Raw genomic sequence first — 20,711 nt, forward strand, 5'->3', positions numbered from 1 at the left:
AATATTGGAGCAGACAAGATAAAATCAGTGCCAAAACTTAATGCATTATTGTCTCCATCAGTAAACCTATAATTCTGTACAATTTATACCACAGCTGACCTGCAGAGATGTCATGGAAAACATTTTATATATCAAATATGATATATAAAATCCTGAAGTTTTGAATAAAATGTATTATTCATGAAAAACATCGGTAAAATCTATTGATCTAAAAGAATGCTTAAGTGTATGGTATAAATGAAATGCATATGGATTATGTGCACATTGGCAATTTTCCTAGTATCTATACATTAACTTGACGGCCAGAACTGACAGATGATTGATGGAAAACCTGCTGTAACCATTTATACACCAACAGTGATTACTTAACATAACAGCTATCAGTTATCATATGGTCGATGATTTTTTTTTCCATCTTTTCTTCTTTCTTTTTTTTTTAAATTCTTTAAAATTTAGATACAGTGGAAATCAGTCTCTTTACATATTTGAATAGAAATGTTATTGACTGAAAAGGTTTCCATAGCAAAAGTGAAATTAAAACATGAAAATCACACAGGTACATGATGGCTATCAGACACTATCTTAATCACATGGCTTTATTTCAGTTTTAACGGAAGATGCTTCATAAATGATAAAGGATTGCAAACAAATCTACCGGATACACCAGTTTTGTCATGTGATATTGCTACTAACATTCTTTTCATACTTTGCAAGCACCTGAAAATATCTCACAATTACACTAAAATTTAATCAACAAGTCACGAAGCCATTTGTCAAATTGCTATTCTGAAATTCCCAATCTATGAAATGAGAAGAAGTCTAGACCAGAAACCTTGAGGCTGCATCAGGAAACATGGTTTGGTGAAGTGATGAATTAGAAATGTATATATATGTAGAAAGAGAAAGTATGTCTAATGAATGTATGTCAGTTTTAACTTATATATGTATAGCTAAGGGTGCTGACGAATATAATGATTCACCTCAAACTGACCCCCGAGGGTAGACAAGACAGAGTTGTGCTGTGTACCTAGTAAAATAAATATGTGGATCTATGTCTGTCTTGGTATATCATAAACATACTTAGTCATCATCATTAATTGTAATTCTCTTAAATGCTTGTACAGATTATACAGAGGCAACTTTTAATATGCAACCGTTTACATTGTTGAAATTAAATGATTACTCTTGAAAATTGGTTTTTGTACAAAACTAATGAAAGTCATTTCGTTGCAAGCTCAAACTTATTTTCTAACTTCATTTATACAAATGTTTAACTGTTTTTTATAGCATAATGTTTTTTATTCAATCTCATACAATTTGTTCCTTTGCCATATAATTAAAATCAGCAAATTGAGGAATTAAATTTCTGTTCCTAAGTTACCACAAATTAGTTATAATGATGTTGGTTAATCTGCGCATGATCTCCTTACATACACAAATGCTGCCTTTTCTTTAATTTTTATGACCTATTTTCCAGACAAGTCTGCAGTTCTAAGCTGTACATTAAGACACATTTAAAGACTTCTAAATTTGATAAAGGATGTGTTCATATCATGACTATTAAACATCTATAGTTTTAGTAAAGTAGGCCAGGATATAAGGTCTGATGCTGGTCCTTGCACTAAAATCTTTTATATACAACAATGTAAAACTGTCTATAAAGACCACACATGGGACAAAAGGGAATGGATTTTATAACATATGACCAAGTGATCTTTAATACACTGGTCAAATTGTGTTGAAATTAGCCAAGAAAGCAGTCATATGATGCAGGTTGTCACTATACAGAAGTGGTCAATAAAGGCTGGTGTTACCCAGTTTTTTTTTATTATACCGTATTATTAGGTGACTGGTATATGTTAGCTATCATGTTGGTGTTCCAGTTTGATCACATAGACTCCCAGATGTTAAAACTTGATTCATCATTCAATAACTCCCATTGGTCAGTTTTATCACTTCAAATACTGATAACAAACATGTTTTCCTGGTGCTTGATTTGATTGATTAATCTTGATACTAACTCATTAATAATTAATGGATGCTGATCTTCCCCATACACCTAAATGTATCTGTAGACATATGATGAGCTACTATATTTAACTGAGATATATATCTGGGATAATAGGACAACAATACCTGCATGGTAATGATGATATCATGGTTCAATCAATAGATAAGTAACTTGATTATATCCTGTAGGTAACACTTATTCATATTCATTCTTTATTAGGTAGAAATTGTTTGTTTATAATGCACAATACAACCATATTTCATTTGCCACATATGACTTCTATACTGTTTAATTTCCCAACTCTACGCTATTTTTTTTTTTTTTTATTATTCACTCTTTATAACACTTGTCCAAACCTGTTGATTTTTAGAGTAGATGTAGTTATGTTGTCGTGGTAGACTAAACAACAGATGAAACAAATTACACATATATAATGTTGATCTGCTCATCCTTCAAAATGTACATCAACATCATAATTGGTTCAGCTAGTTTTAAAATGGATTTCCTTACAAAATGTTCATGATCAATATCATGGAAAATTATGCAGAATACTTAAATGTGAACGCCCATGAAATATCAATACAACAAAACAATTTCAATGACATATTGCTTTGGCAGCAGCTGTACTGCAGAATTTATCAGCTGTGCTCTCTGAGAATAAAAAAACTTTGAAGCTTTATCATTTTTTTCAGATAACATAATCTGTTTGTCTCTGTCTTAAATACAAGTCTGTTACAAGCGATTAGAGGGATCTGATATAAGCGATGTGTCATATGTACATGTCTGGAGTTGGACGGATATGTGCAGTTTAATTGCCTATCCTGCCAAGGCCAGACTGGAGAGGATTCAAATCCACATACTTCTCTGGTACCAGATATATATACAGTTGTTTTAGTGCAGTGATGGTAAAGTCAAACATCTCAATGCCATAGGGAATCTCTGTTCGAGGTCCAGGGCTATACAGATCAGACAAATATCAGCATTTACAGTATAATAGACCAATTTTGTACATGACTAAGGTCATTCTGCACCAACTGGTATTTGGTAGAGTTGACATACGTTACAGAAAGGGAATTGATGGGGATATAATGATCTTTCTAAATGTCAAATTTTGACTTCCCTCAGGATCAACCTACTTATAGACTGATTACTGATTTCAGAGTCTCCATTCACATAAAGGTTTTCCCCATTGCAGTATCTGCAAAGTTTGTTTTGATTGAACTTTCCTTACAGAAAAAAATAATCTCATGATCACTTATGACAGTTCATTGCACCTAGGATTTATGTGTAGTCCCCTTGTCAGATTTACTTGCACGGTGATTAATACAAGGGGATATCAATTAAATCTATTTTGGATAACATATTTGGATACTGTTAGACATATTCAATATTACATAATAACAGGAGCTTACATAATTTTTTGGAGAACAAAGAATGTACCACTGGGCTATTTGCATACCCAGCTTATATGAATGAAGCAGTAAATAAAAGCTGTAAAATAGGTACAATGTTTTCTTTATGTATCAACATTTTCTGAATTATTACATGAGATTTGTTTATATTCTTTAATATTCAATAACCATTTACAGATTGATAGAGTACTTCAGAAGTCTTGCACTAATGTAATAGCCAGAGCTAGGAACAGGAACTATTTTATGTGGACAACCAATAGAATGGTCTCATAGTATTCTCATATTCTCTTATCACATTTAGAATGATCTCATCAAACACTAATATACTTACAGATGCATATTCTCGAATTTCGGCTTCCGTGTCACAATTTAATACGTCATCCATATCAAGGTTGCAGTTATGGTCATCTGAATCATCCTGTAAAATATAATGAACAACCATTCACATTACATTAACATCATGCACAATATATTATCATTTAAGTCTCAGCTTGCCAAATTCTTAAACAGTTCTTAAACAATATTACAATTACAAATAATAATAAAAGTAATTCACACAATAGTGTAAGTCTAACTGATATATAAATGTCATTCATGGTAACCAAATTTACATAAATCAATTTTTCATAATTGATTTGATGGTCATCACATCTTGAGTTTTCATATAAATATTTCACCAGAACTAATTACACTAGATTATCTCCCCTAAGATGTAACCTGGGTAGGTAGAGAATCAAGAGTAAGACATATAAGTGAGACTAATTAGATATATTAGCTAGATCAAAATTATAATTCTTTGAATTTTTTTAAATTTCAGTGACAATTTCTATATTCTAGTAATTACGGTAGTAGCATGAAGTGTTACAAGGTATATTAGTGAAATAAATAACATAAAACAGAAAAGTATGTAAAAACAATATTGCTGTTTACTGTAATATGATCAGATGCAGAGCCATGTCATAACAGGAATGAAGCTACCTGTTTGTGTAGCTATGTGGATTAGTGATCCAAAGACACCTTATATCAATGTAGATTTATACAATAAACAGACAGCTTGGCTATAACACGATTTAAACTCTTCACCTCTCCATCAGTATTTCAGCGTACTTGTCAGAGGATAAACAGCCTCAGAGGAAGGCCAATCAATGCCTTATTCTTTCTCCGTGTCTTACTAAACCTACCAAATCCCAATGTTATTGTTAAGAGATTCAAAACCGGCTCTATTTATTTTCAAAATAAAGCTTAAGTACATGTGACTATCTAAACAGTTAGATGCAGTACACATGTATTCAAATACCACATGTCATTGTTTTTATTCCAAGTAATTTTAAGTCAGATTGCTGCAATAGTAAGGTAAAACTATATACCTATATACAGACACAGTTCCAAGTTACCTGTACATGTAAATTGAGTTCAGAAACAAGGTTAAGTAAATTATAGGTAAAGAAGTCGGGTCATCTCCATTAAACTTTTTATCAAGATCTCTATCTGGACACACCTCTCTAATACTCCACGCTGATTACGAGGTTTACTAGACAGGGAGCCCTTCAGCACTACCGTGTTGACAATTTCCAGTTCTGGCTAAGAGCTGTGAATTCCTAAGTAAACGACATTGTGCTAGGCTCGGGCAGGGTCAGAGACACACAGGGTTACCTTGGAATGGCCTGATAATGACGACTTATCGGATGTATACTGCTGTTTGGATGTCCACATTGGTTCCTCATGCTAGTTTGCAGTGTGAATATTTCACACATGTTAATGTGACTTGGGCTCATCATTGAGTTCCGATCATCACCCGATATTTGTTTAGGAGTAAATATTGTAGTTTTGATATCAGCCAATCAGATAAATCATTTTTTATATTTGTTATAGAATTCTACTTCATATTCACACTGATTATGTTTAATATAATGAACAATATTAAGAAAAAAAGAGATGTGAAGATTTTTCTATCTCATACAATTATCATAGTGTTAATTGGCAAAACATTTAGGAGCTGCAAGGGTAGTCATAAAATTTCACATTTAGAAACAGAAATCAAATTATGTGGGATCGCTGGTCTATCACTGTGAAAAGTTTCATTCTTATCAACATTGATTTAGGTTTAATTAATTAAAGTTTAATAAAAAGGTTATTTTGTGATCCTGAAAATGCTTATGACTAAATATTGGCAGTTTGCACTGACATTGACCAAATATCCATACCTTTAATAGCTTCGCTAGGATTACATATGTGCTCATGCTATTATCACTATCCCCTCATACAAACAAACACACACAAAAAATCCTTAATTAGTTGATGAGTGGCATGCACCTTAATTGATAATGATATAAGACTAATGTTCTGCTGTCATGGCAAGGGTCGGCATATGTTTTTAAAATCTTTGCAAACTACATCACAATCTTTTTACTGAAAATCACTTGAATCATCAATCACTATTTTGACCAACTAGTGTGGCACAAGTCTCTGAAAACAAGTCTCAAGGTTTCAAACCAGGGGCAGATAATCACACTTTATAATTCAGTAGAAAACTCAGGCTCTGGTGATAAGTTCATGCAGGTTTCTGTTTCTTGTTTTGTTATTTACACCACACGTAATAATCATTAAACAAACTGATGACAGATCAATTTTGATACTGAAAGACTGATTTCCCATGTGCATCTAAATGGATTAAAAGGAGTATATGTGCATTATACAAGAGTGTAATATATATATAACATCTACCTGAAGCAGGTGCCCTAAAAATATAGAGCATATCTCTTGGGTAATATAGGATGAAGTATTTTAATATCTGACACTGATAAACAAACATTATTAAGCAGTCCTACGGGCAAAAAGAGTATTAATTTACCATAATATTGTCCCCTAATACTTCTGAGATTCTACTTCATAAAACTACTGTACCTAAATTAAGGCAAACAGCCTGTCCCATATATCACTGGTATAAATAACTTAATTGATTACTGGAAAGGTTTCCTGCATGCTTTCAAAGTGATTTATTATTTTCTAGCCTTTATTGGTAAATTATCTTCAAAAACCATTGTAAGGTTTGTGTCCAGGGGAAAGCAATTTTCTCAATACCATGTTATGTTCACTCTAAAATTCTTTTTTACTTAAAATTTTGTCCTAAAATTTAACAATCAAAACATATAGCAGACACAGTACTGTACGAATACAAAACGGTTTAAACCTATAATGTCCCATATAATTATGATAAGCCAAGATTAAGGTGGGGACGTTTTACAATACACAGTTTGCTATATATATATATATATATATATAAGTTAACTATACAAATTTCAAGGCTTTAAACATAAGTCACCAAAAGTATAAAATGAAAATTAAGCTTTTCTTTTTCAGTACTATAGATCCCATTACCACACTCAGTGTAACAGTTTGCTATAACGAGTATATACTTGACTTGTTTTGTCTCCAACTACGTTCCAAATCTATGTGAAACTCCCCCAGATGGTAATCCTATTGGTTAAAGTACTATATAATCACCACAAAGGTGTTCAGGTGGAATTATGTCGTTTAGTACTTCAGTAATCCCATAATGCTACCATACTTTACCGAATGTTGGTAGGAGGGTGGAACACTAGTACCGTGTGTAACACATATCTTGTTGTCAATATACACGGTAGTTGTTCTTATTTAATGCACTTACATGTACATACAAAATATGGTTTACAGTGATGAGAAATATTCAGCAATATTTTCATCTGAGGTTGAGAGATTATTAACAGATTCTTACATATATATATAGATAGCTTGGAAAGCAGCTTTAATGCAAAGCTTGAATTTGAATAATTAATTACTATCACTTAAATATGCATATGTGACAATTGCTCTCCATTTTCAATTTGCATTATAGATACGTAAGTTGAAATTAACTTGCTCAAAGGGAACTTTATGAAAATTTACACACATGTACCTTACATGTCCTTAACTTTTGAGTTCTGTGTATTGGGAGCATCATCTTAACTGTTGAGTTCTGTGTATTGGGAGCACCATCTTAACTGTTGAGTTCTGTGTATTGGGAGCACACAGTGCACCTGTGATATATAGTGAAGACTTTCCACAGTCTACACCACAACTTAAATCCAGGGCCCCAAATCCTTTATGTCAATATTTGGCTAATATCAAATTGCATGTTCTCTTGAAATCGCTTCACTTTTCTATACATAAATAGCTAGATAGCTGTCATTATTACAGGAGCCCCTTATGTACCGTTATTCAAGTAGTCATAACTTTGCTCTAGGGGAGAAGACGGCTCGCAATATTTTGTACAAGAAGACATGGCTTTTCTGTTTGGTGTAACCCAGTTATATAAATATACATGTGTCCAGTTTGTGGCCTAAATGGTCATGATAATGTGTATGCTTCCAAGAATGCAACACTAGTTATTTATTGATTTTTGAACACCCGCCTGGGAGGTTAAGCAAACCCAAGTCTGAATTCATGATTTGCCTGTTTATTCACCAAACAGCCTGAAAGAGACCCTTGTGTGAATCTTATGTTAGCCTGATCTACACAGGAGAAACCTTCATGGTACGACCATTGATAAAAGACGACCTACTCTCTTCAGATCGAACTACTCCCTTTAGATTGAGAAATCGTTGTCAGAATTCACATTACATTCAACATAAAATGTTATCCTTCTTTTTGTGTACACAGACATTTTTATCATGTGATTATCGATGGCTGTGGTTCCCATTCAAACCTTTATCACAAATTTAACATAGCACTGATTTCATTTTATAGTTTTTTCTTGGTTTATTATCGTTTTCGTGCCACTTATCAATTCCTTTTTATGCTGGACGATCAATGACATTCCCCGAGGAACAAACACATATCTCTTGTTTGATCGAGTACCGATGATTTTAACATTGTTATGTTACAGATGAAATATTTCAACAGATTTTGAGATAACTTCAGCAGGAAATCTTCCTACCACTTTGGTTTTATGACACACAAGTATATAAATGTCAATGTCTCGTAGGACAATTGAAGTACAGTACAGTGGACCCTCCTGGTAATTAATCTGAACACTTTTGATCGTCCCAAGCCCAATTTGCCGTCCGTACCCTGAATTTTCCAGCCTGCTGGATGCCGTTTACTTAGTCAATAACTTAATCCATTTATGGATTATGAGTTTTAATTCAACATTCAGAGTATCCTGGGGTTCACTAGAAAGTTGTAAAGGTATTCATGAATAGCAAGGAATAATATAGTGTCTTCACCAGATTTTGAGATTGCTGGCCATGCACAGATACCCTTAATCATTGATATATATAGGTTAATGTAGACATAGCTGTCACGTTATAATAAATTAATATATAAATTAAATATAACCATGTAGGTAGTATTACACACCTGTTGATTAGATTATACAGTGACCCAGCCTGGCATTCTATTGACGCACAATTTGACAATGCCTGCACAGTTTTCATAAACCTGCAGCAGGAGACAAAACAAGATGGACATGCATATAAATACCATATCCTAGCTATCCCTATGGTTCAACCTTGAAGGCCATGCAATGGCCTCTTACCTAAACAAGTCTTATAAACAATGTCTTATTGGCCAATCAGGACCCCAAAAAGTAGTTAGGTTACTTACAGCTTGTAAATATTTTTAACAATTTAAGTGTATACATTTTTACTTCATCGGACTCATTTCTACACTTCATGATTTATGTTCAACAGGTGTTCCAGCAAGGTGTATACTGACATCACTGACAAATATCTGTAGATAATACTTCTCACCCCTCATCACACTACTGAAGCCATTTTCCTAACACCTTTCTCTAATCTTCACCCGACACTCCACAACATTCCCTCTACCCCCAATTTCTAGCCCCAATGTCACTTGACCAATGGAACAAACATCCCCTTTGGTATATCCTCCAATACCACACCTGACTGATATGGCCCAGCAGGGAACAGCCCTGCTCACGTACGTCACCCAGGTAATGTCAGGTATTTCTTCCCACAGATATGAACAACAGAGTTAATTTTCTCACTTAGCCAAGTATGTTTTCTCAACATTTATCAACCACTACAAGTACAAACATGTAGACCATGTTCTCAGCATGGAATCTGAACTGATACTAGGGATGATCAATCTTGCTTGAACCTTGAAATAGGTGTTCCTCACACACCTGACCATATCATAAGTTGAGGATGGCAAGAATTTTTTTTAAATAATCTAATCTTTTTATCTTAAAAAATGTGTCAAATCAGTTTAAAGTTTATCTTCTTCGTTTGGAACAATGAGAAATTATTCATTTTCATACTCGTAACACCTGGTTACAGTATAGTTCCAAAAAATATAGAAACTAATATGTAAAAGTGAATGGTCATTTCTTATCATTTTTTTTTTTTACATATTCAAAAGTATAATATATGGCTGATGTAAAATTTTTGCTGAAGCACTGACCATAATGACCAGTTGATCCTTATTAAATAAAGATGAAGGGGCTTATAGACTTCATTGCAAATATATATGACAAGCTATTAATAACAAGAATATTTGGATAAATACACAGGTTTTACTGAAAACAGACGGTAACATCATTTTAAATGAAAAAGTATAACCCAAAAGAGAAGTCCACACTGTGTGATAGTACATCACAATGAAGAGGCAGAGAAAAATGAAGGTCATACTGTAAGCTATATTACACCTCCTGTGAAGAAAGTCATACTATAATCTATATCACACCTCCTGAGCTGAGGTGAAGGTCATACTCAAAGTTATATTGCACCTCCTGAGGTGAAGGTCATATACTGAATGTTAAATATTGCATCTTCTGTGTGGAAAGTCATGCTGCAATATTGCACCTCCTGAGGTGAAGGTCATACTCTAAGTTATATTGCAACTCCAGAGGTGAAGGTCATACTCTAAGTTATATTGCACCTCCTGAGGTGAAGATCATACTCTAAGTTATATTGCACCTCCTGAGGTGAAGGTCATACTCTAAGTTATATTGCGACTCCAGAGGTGATGGTCATACTCCAAGTTATATTGCACCTCCTGAGGTGAAGGTCATATACTGAAAGTTAAATATTGCATTTTCTGTGTGGAAAGTCATGCTGCAATATTGCACCTCCTGAGGTGAAGGTCATACTCTAAGTTATATTGCACCTCCTGAGGTGAAGGTCATACTCTAAGTTATATTGCACCTCCTGAGGTGAAGGTCATACTCTAAGTTATATTGCAACTCCAGAGGTGATGGTCATACTCCAAATTATATTGCACCTCCTGAGGTGAAGGTCAAATACTAAATGTTAAATATTGCATCTTCTGTGTGGAAAGTCATGCTGCGATATTGCACCCCCTGAGGTTAAGGTCATAATGTAAGTTATATATTGTGCTTCTTGAGGTGAAGGTCATACTTTACCTTCTGAGGAAATTCTTGGTATCTCTTAAGTTATATTTAACAAGACATTGGTCATAACTATGAGAGCTAATAGAGAAGAAAAATCTATAACTTGATCAATTTTGTAACTTAACATATTTTTTGCAACATTTATCTTTAACTGTAGTTTGAACTTAGGTCATCTAGGTGAAAGACAAGTGCATCATGTTTATGTCTTACAGTCTTCCATCTGTTTTCTGCTAGAACACTTCCCTAAGTGCCCTTTAAAGAATTTTAAAAGTTTCCATATGCAAGCACGTCCTACTTGAATTTAAACATGAAATCAATGCTACCCAAGTTTTTACACATAGCTTAAATGATCAGCTCCTTCAATGAATGTATACAACAACACCCCATTCAATCTTCGGTTATCATATTCAGGATACTTTAATAGCTCTTTTTGTATATAAAACCCTATCAATTTTCAGCACAGCATTCTAATTTCAAAATTAAAGAGAATTCTTTTATAATGCAAATGAAATTGCAAATAGCACATAAAAATCCTTTGAAGAAATTTATTACAAAGAGGCTTTAAAATACTTATTGATTATCAATGGCAAGATGAACACGGCTTAATTGTTGGTCTTTGAACAAAAATATTATCAAGGTTAGAAGGCATTTGGTACCCTGCCCATAAATTATTGTTTCTGACATCACACATTATACATTTTAGAGACTGATAGAGTCAAAAACAGTAAACCTATAGATGTGTTGTGTCTATATCCCTGTGTTTAAATGCATTGTACATATCCTGAACAGTTGTAAATAAAACTTCAGTAAACATGCATATTCTGACTAACACAGAACCTAATGGTTGTATATATATAATCGCACTTCTTTATGAGCATGAAATTCTTTTACTTATATTATATGATATAGCAGTGAAATCAAATTGATATTGAAACTGAGCAAGCACTAACATGTTATTTTAGTAAATGAATTGAAGTTATCTGTGGTTAGTCACTTCTTTATTCATTAATAAATATAAATAGATCTCCTTTTTCTTGAATGATGGGAGATTTTTTTTTTAAACCTAAACGAAACAAATGTGATCAAACATGTAATCATCAAAAGACGATTCAAACAAGCTGAGCTGAGTCACTCTTTTGAAACCCTTTTATCTTTTAAACAAAATCAATTAATTCTCCCTATTGTGATTTCACCTTAACAAATTACATGGAGAAGCGACATAGAAGGTTTTGTAACTGTATATTTTGTAGTCGATTGAAATTTATAAGTACCACGTGAACTGAATCTCTATCGTAATCTTACAAGTTAAATGTGATTTTGATCTTATTACTCTGCTACACATTCCCCATCTATGTCTGGCCCGGTGAGCTTTAACGAACATTGATGGATTCACAAATGCCAAAGTTTGCTTCGTTACTAGATCAGGAAATGCCATCATGGAGGATCAGGGAAGCATAGAGACTAGAGAGATTTTCTAAATAGCTCCATGATCCCAGATCTAACCATATTGCTCCTCGAGGACTGTAACAGCGATGTTATCATGATGCAAATTACTACAGAGTACTCAGGACCATGCAATGAAAACAGCAAGATTTTTTTAATTCAGGTATTGATTTTAGCGGTCTGTTCTCACCATAGTACAGCTTTTTATAAACGTTAGTCACCCAGTGACACAATGATGTGATCATGGAGATATTCAAGTACTTCACTCAATTTCCACAATAAATCAGTCAAAACTTTACTGGCGGTGGCTGTGTTAGATCTTAATTCAAATGCAAAACAATATATTTACAAACAGACTTAAAACTATCTGCTGTTATCAAAAATTCCAGCAAAACCATAATTTTTTTAATTACTAGTATACCCTGTCAGAGAAATAAATGTACATGGACTGCATCTTGATAGTGCAGTCAGTGCTATATGTGAACTGGTATTATGATCACTGGGTTTGGGCCAAATCTTAAATATATACAGATAGATTTGCATAGTAAGTAAGGAATGGCATACAAATCAGACACTCTATAAGATAAAACTCGTGATCAATAAATATTTATTTTTGTGGTCATCATGCTGAGCAAAGCCTTATCAAATTAAGACACCTCTTAATCAATCTTATAAAGGTGATGATATATATAATCATCATTAAAGTATGAATCCCAATTACATGAGCCTAATGCATGTTCATCAACTGATATGGTTTCTCTAAAAGGAGATATATCTATGTGGAAATCAGCACAAAATTGAAACAATTTGCCTGCGCTGTCATTATATTATTTACTGATCAATATCCTACACTAGGCAACACAAATCATATCTTCATATAGTACATTTGTACCATTTGTACTAAATTGATATTTTTTAGAGGAAATGCTGACAATTTATCTCTAAAATACCAATTTAAAAAAAAAAAAAAAACAAAACCCAACTGTTTGCATGCAGTGGGAGCTGAAAAATTTGTTGCAGCATCAGAGCTACCAATATAGCTTCCATTTACCTGGTTTTCAATCATACCTTTTCAGGGTGTCTGTATTTACGTACCTAGCTGGCTGTTCTCCTTAAATTGACAAATCTTAACCATAAACAAGAGTTATCTTCTCCTGGCCTTGTGCCAATGTAACAGAATACTCATAATCAAGAGACTTTTTTGATGATACACAAACAAATCGAAAGATAATGAATAACCCAGATCAGATTACAACAATAATTTGGGTACATAGATTCCACAGGGTGTATCCAACCATATTGTTTATCTTCAGTTATGAACATTGGTCTTCCTGGTCATACTTGTAAGTATGTATTAATGAAAATCAAATACCAGGTAAGGCATTGTATAACAACAATTTTTCACCTTTATTCCTTTGACCTTGTTGTACCTTAATACCAATCATATACTGTATGCCAAATAATCATTTCAGAATAACCTTGGTCATTGGAAGCAAATATTCCAATGTATGTAAATATATAAATATCGGTACATTTACATAAAAGGACCATAATGACCTTCTCTTTGAAGTGAAATTCAAAGCAAACCTGCATGGGCATACTAATGTATGGTTATGGTATTTACCACATGAGCACTCAAATCTATACACTCTTTGGGTACATTACTGATCTACACATTCTGATTCTAATAATTGATTTCACTCGATATGTGATCAATATAATAAATTACAGCAGGTCATATATAGTGATCAGACTTTCACCAACTACATAATATATATATATATATATATATATGCACTATCTATAAATGTTGGTGTAGACTTATTTATTATACTAGTTTTATAATGATTTTTATCTAAAAGTCCTGCAAATATGATGTGAATTTTAGTTTTCATGCATGGTTGTGCATAATTTGAAAATGTGTCAATGATATAGCTTATGAACCCTTTGAACAGATTACATACAAAATAGGTGTTTAATAATTCTGGTAGCTCATGCTTCACTGGGTTCAATTAAAGACATTATATGTACAGATGACATTTAAACAAAACAAGAAGCTGAAGCTGATGGTATCTTCTGGTGAAATTTAAGAAATGTATAATACACACTAGCTAGCTAGAACTTAGTAAAATAAATTTAAAAACTTATTCTTAAGAGGTGTATCTGTATGTGTTATGCAAGACTGAATAAATCAAACATGAATTTCAGTTTCAAATCCAATACATAATGTATCTTCAATGGTCCAGCTAAATAAAGGATTGGTCATCACTACTACTTTATAAAAGCATTTTTAAACAAAAGAATTAATGATGCATCGGTATCCTTTTCTTGATATAATACCTGCTTCTAATTAACCACTAGATCCTGTTGAGGTTTAAATTACAACGTAACTAATATGGTCAATATCTAAGTCAGTGCTACCTCCTGTTAGCTGTACTGTTACATGTAACACCTGAATCATTCATTGATGATTGTACACACCAGGTAAACAGTTGATGCTATAGTACAGGTGAGATATAAAGGTGTGTTAGACCAGGCTAATTACAGGTAAAAAGCCACAGGACAGGTTGTTTCCTGGACCTCAGCCTCACCTCACACTTTGACTTCCTGTCACCTGTCCACAATAAACACAGGTAGATTGTCACCTGGCTGAACTCAGGTGTGATAGCCAAATATCTATTACCCAACTAACAATTTACCCTAAACCCACCCCTGAGCAGCTATAGATCTATACTAAAGGTATTTCTTTATATTGTAACTAAAGCTAATGAAATAATTATAGCCACCTGAACATTCAGTTCTGTGGTATTTTGTGACAACTAATACATAACCATATTAACCAAAAGGTTGTTTTTAAGTAGGTTATTAAAAGATTCTTGTTGAATGTATAAAATACACCTTTAAAATAATAGTTTGAATAGATAAAGTTGACATTTATCACATTCTCTGGCTTACAGAAACATGCTAAAATATGTCTGACCTTTTATTCATCATGTGTGAAATTTAAGTCAATCTAATAAAACACCACTGAAGTTGTACAGGAAACAAACAATTAGTTCTATAGCTTTCAGACAATTTTGAAAATGACACCAATATAACAATTTGTAACTTACTATATCAGACAGGACATCTCTGTCTCAGTCATGAAGTGGTATCATATGAATTATTGTTTCATTCCTTGTCTGATTTTATTTTAGTTCAATCAATATGCTGATGTCATAGGAGGGAGAAGGTGTTTTTTTATTACAAAGATCTCTCTTATCGAGCCGATCTAGAAAACCATTTAAGCTAAGGCTGACTGGCAGTAAAAAAAACTTTTTGTTCAAGAGGCTAAATGATATGATCATGATTGCCCTATATTTATAATATCAAAAGGAGCTTCGTAGTAAAATTATATCCCGGCAGTCCTGATTGGGTGAACTTTAAACCATTTTCAGAAAATACAGCTTAAGACAGCTGTAGACTACAATAGTTGTTAAATATGTCAAATCATCAAATTAGAAATAATTTGTAATGGTACGTGTCATAAATTAATATACCAACCAAGAGTTTCGAGCAATAAATTTTATTGTATGTTGAAAACCATACGACAATGAGCTAATTGCAATTTAAGAATGTTTAAGAATGTATCATTTTCATTTTAAAGTTGACATTCAATAATTATATAACTTTACATTTCCTCAATATCTGCTGTGCATTTTACAGAACAATGTTATTTGATAAGCACAAGGCTGTACAATGTAACAACTAATACTTATCATTACCATAACAAAAAAAATGTCAAGAACATCCGCATTACTCAATGGAAAGGAAATTGGCCCGTTATTTATACAGGTAGGATTTTGTATGACACCTTTCAATTTTATTCAGGTTTTAAAATTTAAACCATTCACAGAGCTGCTTGACATTTTCTCCTAATACTTCAGGCGTAAACACAAATATTTTTTCCATTATTTGCGAGTTATACCAATAATACGACAGGAAGCTGTTTAAACTTTTTGTTAAAGTGACATATTGATCTTAATTCTGTCTCCAGTTTTTATAGCTCTACTACAGGACAGCTATCGGTGAGTGAGTGGATCTGAAGTTTGTCACCACTATAAACAGGATTTTGTCCTCCATTATATAGTCGGCTTTGATCCGTTCCTAAACACGGTGACACGGACATACAATAAATTCAACCATTATTTTAATCCCTCGATATTTGATGTCTTACTCATACAGATGTTTTATAAAACACACACGTAGAAACAGTTTTATATATAACTATTAAGGTGGTATGGAATCTAAAACAGACCATTATTGAAATGTGTGTGTCATGAATCCACGCTTATCTCCACATTTTAGACCTATGGTGTTATCTAATGCTATATCGGAATGTCAATCCTAACTTTAAGAATCTGCGAAGTTGAAGAATAAAAAAGATGCCGCCAATAAAGGTTCAATTGCATCTATCAAGAAATCTTTACTTAATAACAATTATCAAATATTGGATGTAATCTATATAATTTCAATAAATCAAATGGCTGCTGAATTGTTTTAATTATTAGATAAATCTATGGTTATTTTTAACGGACTTATATCTATAACAAAATTAATCAAATTATTCTGGGAACAAAGAACACAATTATAAGATACATTATCATATATGTCACTGCACATTCATTCATATCTTCATGACAAAATATGAAATACCCACTGGGACAGGATTGAATAAAACTTCGCCCATTAAAAGATGTCTGCCTTCTGCATCTTTGGGATCTGCACATGCAGATATGATGATACTGATATGGCCAAAATTATGGTTTATTAATCAATGAACCACCATGCTCCTGCAACCCAAATTTGGGAAACTTTAAACCCTTCAGTCATCTTATATTAAAGAAAAGACAAAAAAAAAATCCAATAATGCAATGAAGCTAGAATAGGTTTTATGCTTAGCTATTGTCAGATTTCACGGTCTGTCTGAAAACTACCAGATACTACCAGATGGCCAAACCTTTTATTACATTATCGAGCCACTATCATTGAATTACTCCACCTATAACGCAATAATGTAGATAAACACAAACATACCGCAGACAAAGGCTCCTGTTCAAAGATAGCATTTGTATTGTAAACAGGTTTTCTCTGCTGTCTCCTGTACTTAGTTAGGCTTACTTTACAGTTATTGAAGAGTTACATATTCCTAATACATATGTACTTCAGATCACGCCAGTAAGAGACAAAGGGTCGAGCTATGTATTAAGTTAGTATACTTCGGGGAAAAGGACTAGGTTGTACTGTAATGTGATTACAGTGCCAATGGGGATTAATTTCCTTAACAGATTATTTTGATTAAAAATGGAGGAAATTGTCATTTATTTTGTGTAATTTATTTTCATTAGATAATTCAATTATGAGAAACCAAATGGAATTTTCCTATTATGCAGAATATAATATATGCATTGTAAATCAATTAAAGTGTGTATAACCTACACACCTTCTATAGTGGTTTATATTAATTGATAAGAATGAAGATATCTAACTGTGTATTGCATTAATGTTACTGTAATACATTGTATAGCACATGATACATATATTACATGTATGCTACAATGTTTGATCACAATGTTTGCAACACTTTGTATAACAAAGTTTTAATTACAGAAATCAAAGCAGTGTATCATTGCAGACATCATTAAATTTTATGAGCTTTAATTAAATAGTAATTTTCAATTATCACATGAAAATTTTGAGCCAAAATCTACATATAGAGGTACTTTTATTATCAGTATGAAAAATACATGGAATTAAAAAGATCAATAGTACATTTAAAAGTTAAACTATTACCAATGAGTAAACATGGGGACATAATGCATAATATATTGAGGCACTTTTTTGGTTGTTAGAAAGTTTTTCGGAAGTCGATGCAATGTGATAACACATGATGAAAGGAGAGGTGTTTTCTTCATTGGACAAACATTGTATACAGGAAGCTGTCGGGCAAACTGACATCCCAACAGTCTGACATGTGTCAACAGATCACATTTATACTGCACCTCAGCTGTCACATAAGAATGATGTGCATTTTACTACACACATTTATTCACATGTGGTTTTACACAAACAATAATAGTCATGTTACTCATGTATGCACAAGACATGTGTGTAGTACTTGGTAAATTGCATAGTGCTATACATTGAGATAAGATGTTTAGTCTGCATAAATGTAAAGCACAGCTGTTTTGCAACTGAAACATGTAAAACATGTAGCCAATGCAAAATTCACTTAAAATAAAATTACTAGTAATAAAGCTATTGCTCATTGATATCAATAATAAAAGAAAAGAAGACGTGTATTTCTGGTGAACACACCAAATGAGCATGTCTTCTTATAAAAAGTCCCAAGGAAAACAATGAACTATCCGACTCCAGCCTCCGTATCAGTGATGTGTACATGTGGCGGGTTGTCCCGCCAATCTAATTAAGATTAAATAAAATATCTAAATTTAAGTAATAAGTATTATACTGACCTCGCAGTCGTAAAGATCCCTTAGTTGTTCATATAACCAATCTTCCACTGCCAATCTTTTACGAATCAACATCATTTGGTGTTGTCCATAGCGCGCTGTCAAATACTTCTGTCGTTTTTCCTTTTCTTCGTCACGATTTGGTTTTGTAAAGCTGACGTGACCTCTCGGAGAGTTAGAATCTGCAGAACCTTGTCTTTGTGCAGGAGCTGATGAAGTATTAATGGCTCCTGACTGATTCGTAGGACGATAAGAATCCATAGAACTTGTGTAGTTTGGTGCGGCAGTGTATGTCGCCATTACGTTAGTGAACCCAACACTCTTTATGCCAGGCTTCGGGACACTGCAGTGAGAAAAATTACCCAGAAATTGAAAACTCTTATTTCGCAATGATTTGTTAATTTTTGATTCAAGCTATATAACATTATGTCAAATAAATCAATAGTATGGCCTATCAAACCATAAAACATTTATTAACAATAAACATATTAAGAACTATTTTCTCTTGCAATGTAAACACTGTGTACAAAGTGGTCATGCGTAGGAATATCAAAAGATATTTGGCAAATTAATCTTTCGGATTCGCCATCGAAACGAAACTCGAAACAATTTTTATGAAATTATATTTTATAAGACAGAGAAATGTTGTCTCTCAAATATTGAACTATGCGCATCTAAAATTCAAATTAGCAATAAACGTGACCCCCTCCTCCTCCCCCTTCTTCCAACTAAAAAAAAGAAAGTAGCCCACAACATGAAACACTCAAACATTGAAGATGCGATATATTTCAACCAATCACACCTCTCAATTTTATCATTATTAGGAGTACAGTATATGGAAATCAATATGTACAGATATAGTGAATATACTTATGGGATATCCAGTATCAAATAATATGTAATTATGGTTTCATGGAAATAAATTTCTACTCAACATTTGCTTATATTAGTTTTTCTTCATTGAAAAAATATGGCCGTTGGTCTGGAAATGCAACTAAATCTGATAATCGTGTACAACCGATAGTACATTAAGTGTCAAATTATTTGTCCGATTTTCTTTCTTCTTTTTTTTTTCTCTTCTTGTCCGATAAGTGACCATGATTTAGCTAAAATTTAATTGTTCTTTTGGCACAAATACACTTGTAGATATTTATAAATAAACGGTATTTAATCTCTGTTTTATCACAGTTGTAAAATAATTGAGTATTTTTCATTCTATGTCCCCATAGTGAGGTGAGCTATCATTTATTGGTTGGGTTACTCCTTCACTCCTGGAAATTCACAATAGTCTGTTCTAATCTTTGATCTAGAAAAGCCTAAATGTATCTTCGGGGATACATCAGTTAAATGAATCAATGAGGAAACTTCATTTTCATGTACGTTTATACAAAGACATCGATAATTTAATTACTATTTATATCTCTGGTTGAAACAACCATATGATCATGTGAAATACGTATAATGGTCAGAGCAGATACCGCGCACTGTAGAGCCGGTTATTTCCGCGAGGACGATATTTTCGTGATTTCGCGGGACATTGCTATGATCCCGAAAGTTTGATCCTCTAAATATTGAGAAATGATTTAATCATATACACACTGAAAGCTAAACAGGTAAATTTGACACTGTTCACATTCATGACATTTTCTCATTTTAGTTACAATCACAAAAAAATGAGACCTTCGTAAATAACCGACTATACAGTGTATTTTTTTCATTTCAAAATATTTAAATTAAATCGTTAGATTTAATAGGGAAGCCCTCTCCCTGGAATACAGTGTATGTCGATGGTACGTGATAATATCTTGAATGAAAAGAATGAAATAGTTGTATCAATTTCAAAAATGACAGAGAAAACAGTTCCCAGAAATATGTGGACTTTTATAACCAATTTTTCAAAAAGAATCATTTAATCGCGCTATTGCCTGGTCGGCTCGTTTCGT

General features: G+C 33.0%; 1 protein-coding gene across 1 annotated transcript in view; it reads right to left on the reverse strand.

Moving 5' to 3' along the window:
* LOC138318153 (protein phosphatase 1 regulatory subunit 14C-like) overlaps positions 1-20,711 on the reverse strand; it is a 44,139-nt gene that overhangs the window by 18,746 nt on the left and 4,682 nt on the right. The window contains exons 2-3 of the mRNA XM_069260290.1: positions 18,772-19,111; positions 3,755-3,841 (exon numbers count right to left, since the gene is read on the reverse strand). Coding sequence (XP_069116391.1) covers positions 3,755-3,841; positions 18,772-19,111 — 427 coding nt within the window. The remainder of the gene's footprint in view (positions 1-3,754; positions 3,842-18,771; positions 19,112-20,711) is intronic.

This window comes from Argopecten irradians, chromosome 3 (genome assembly GCF_041381155.1).
Source record: "Argopecten irradians isolate NY chromosome 3, Ai_NY, whole genome shotgun sequence".
Lineage (NCBI taxonomy): Eukaryota > Metazoa > Mollusca > Bivalvia > Pectinida > Pectinidae > Argopecten > Argopecten irradians.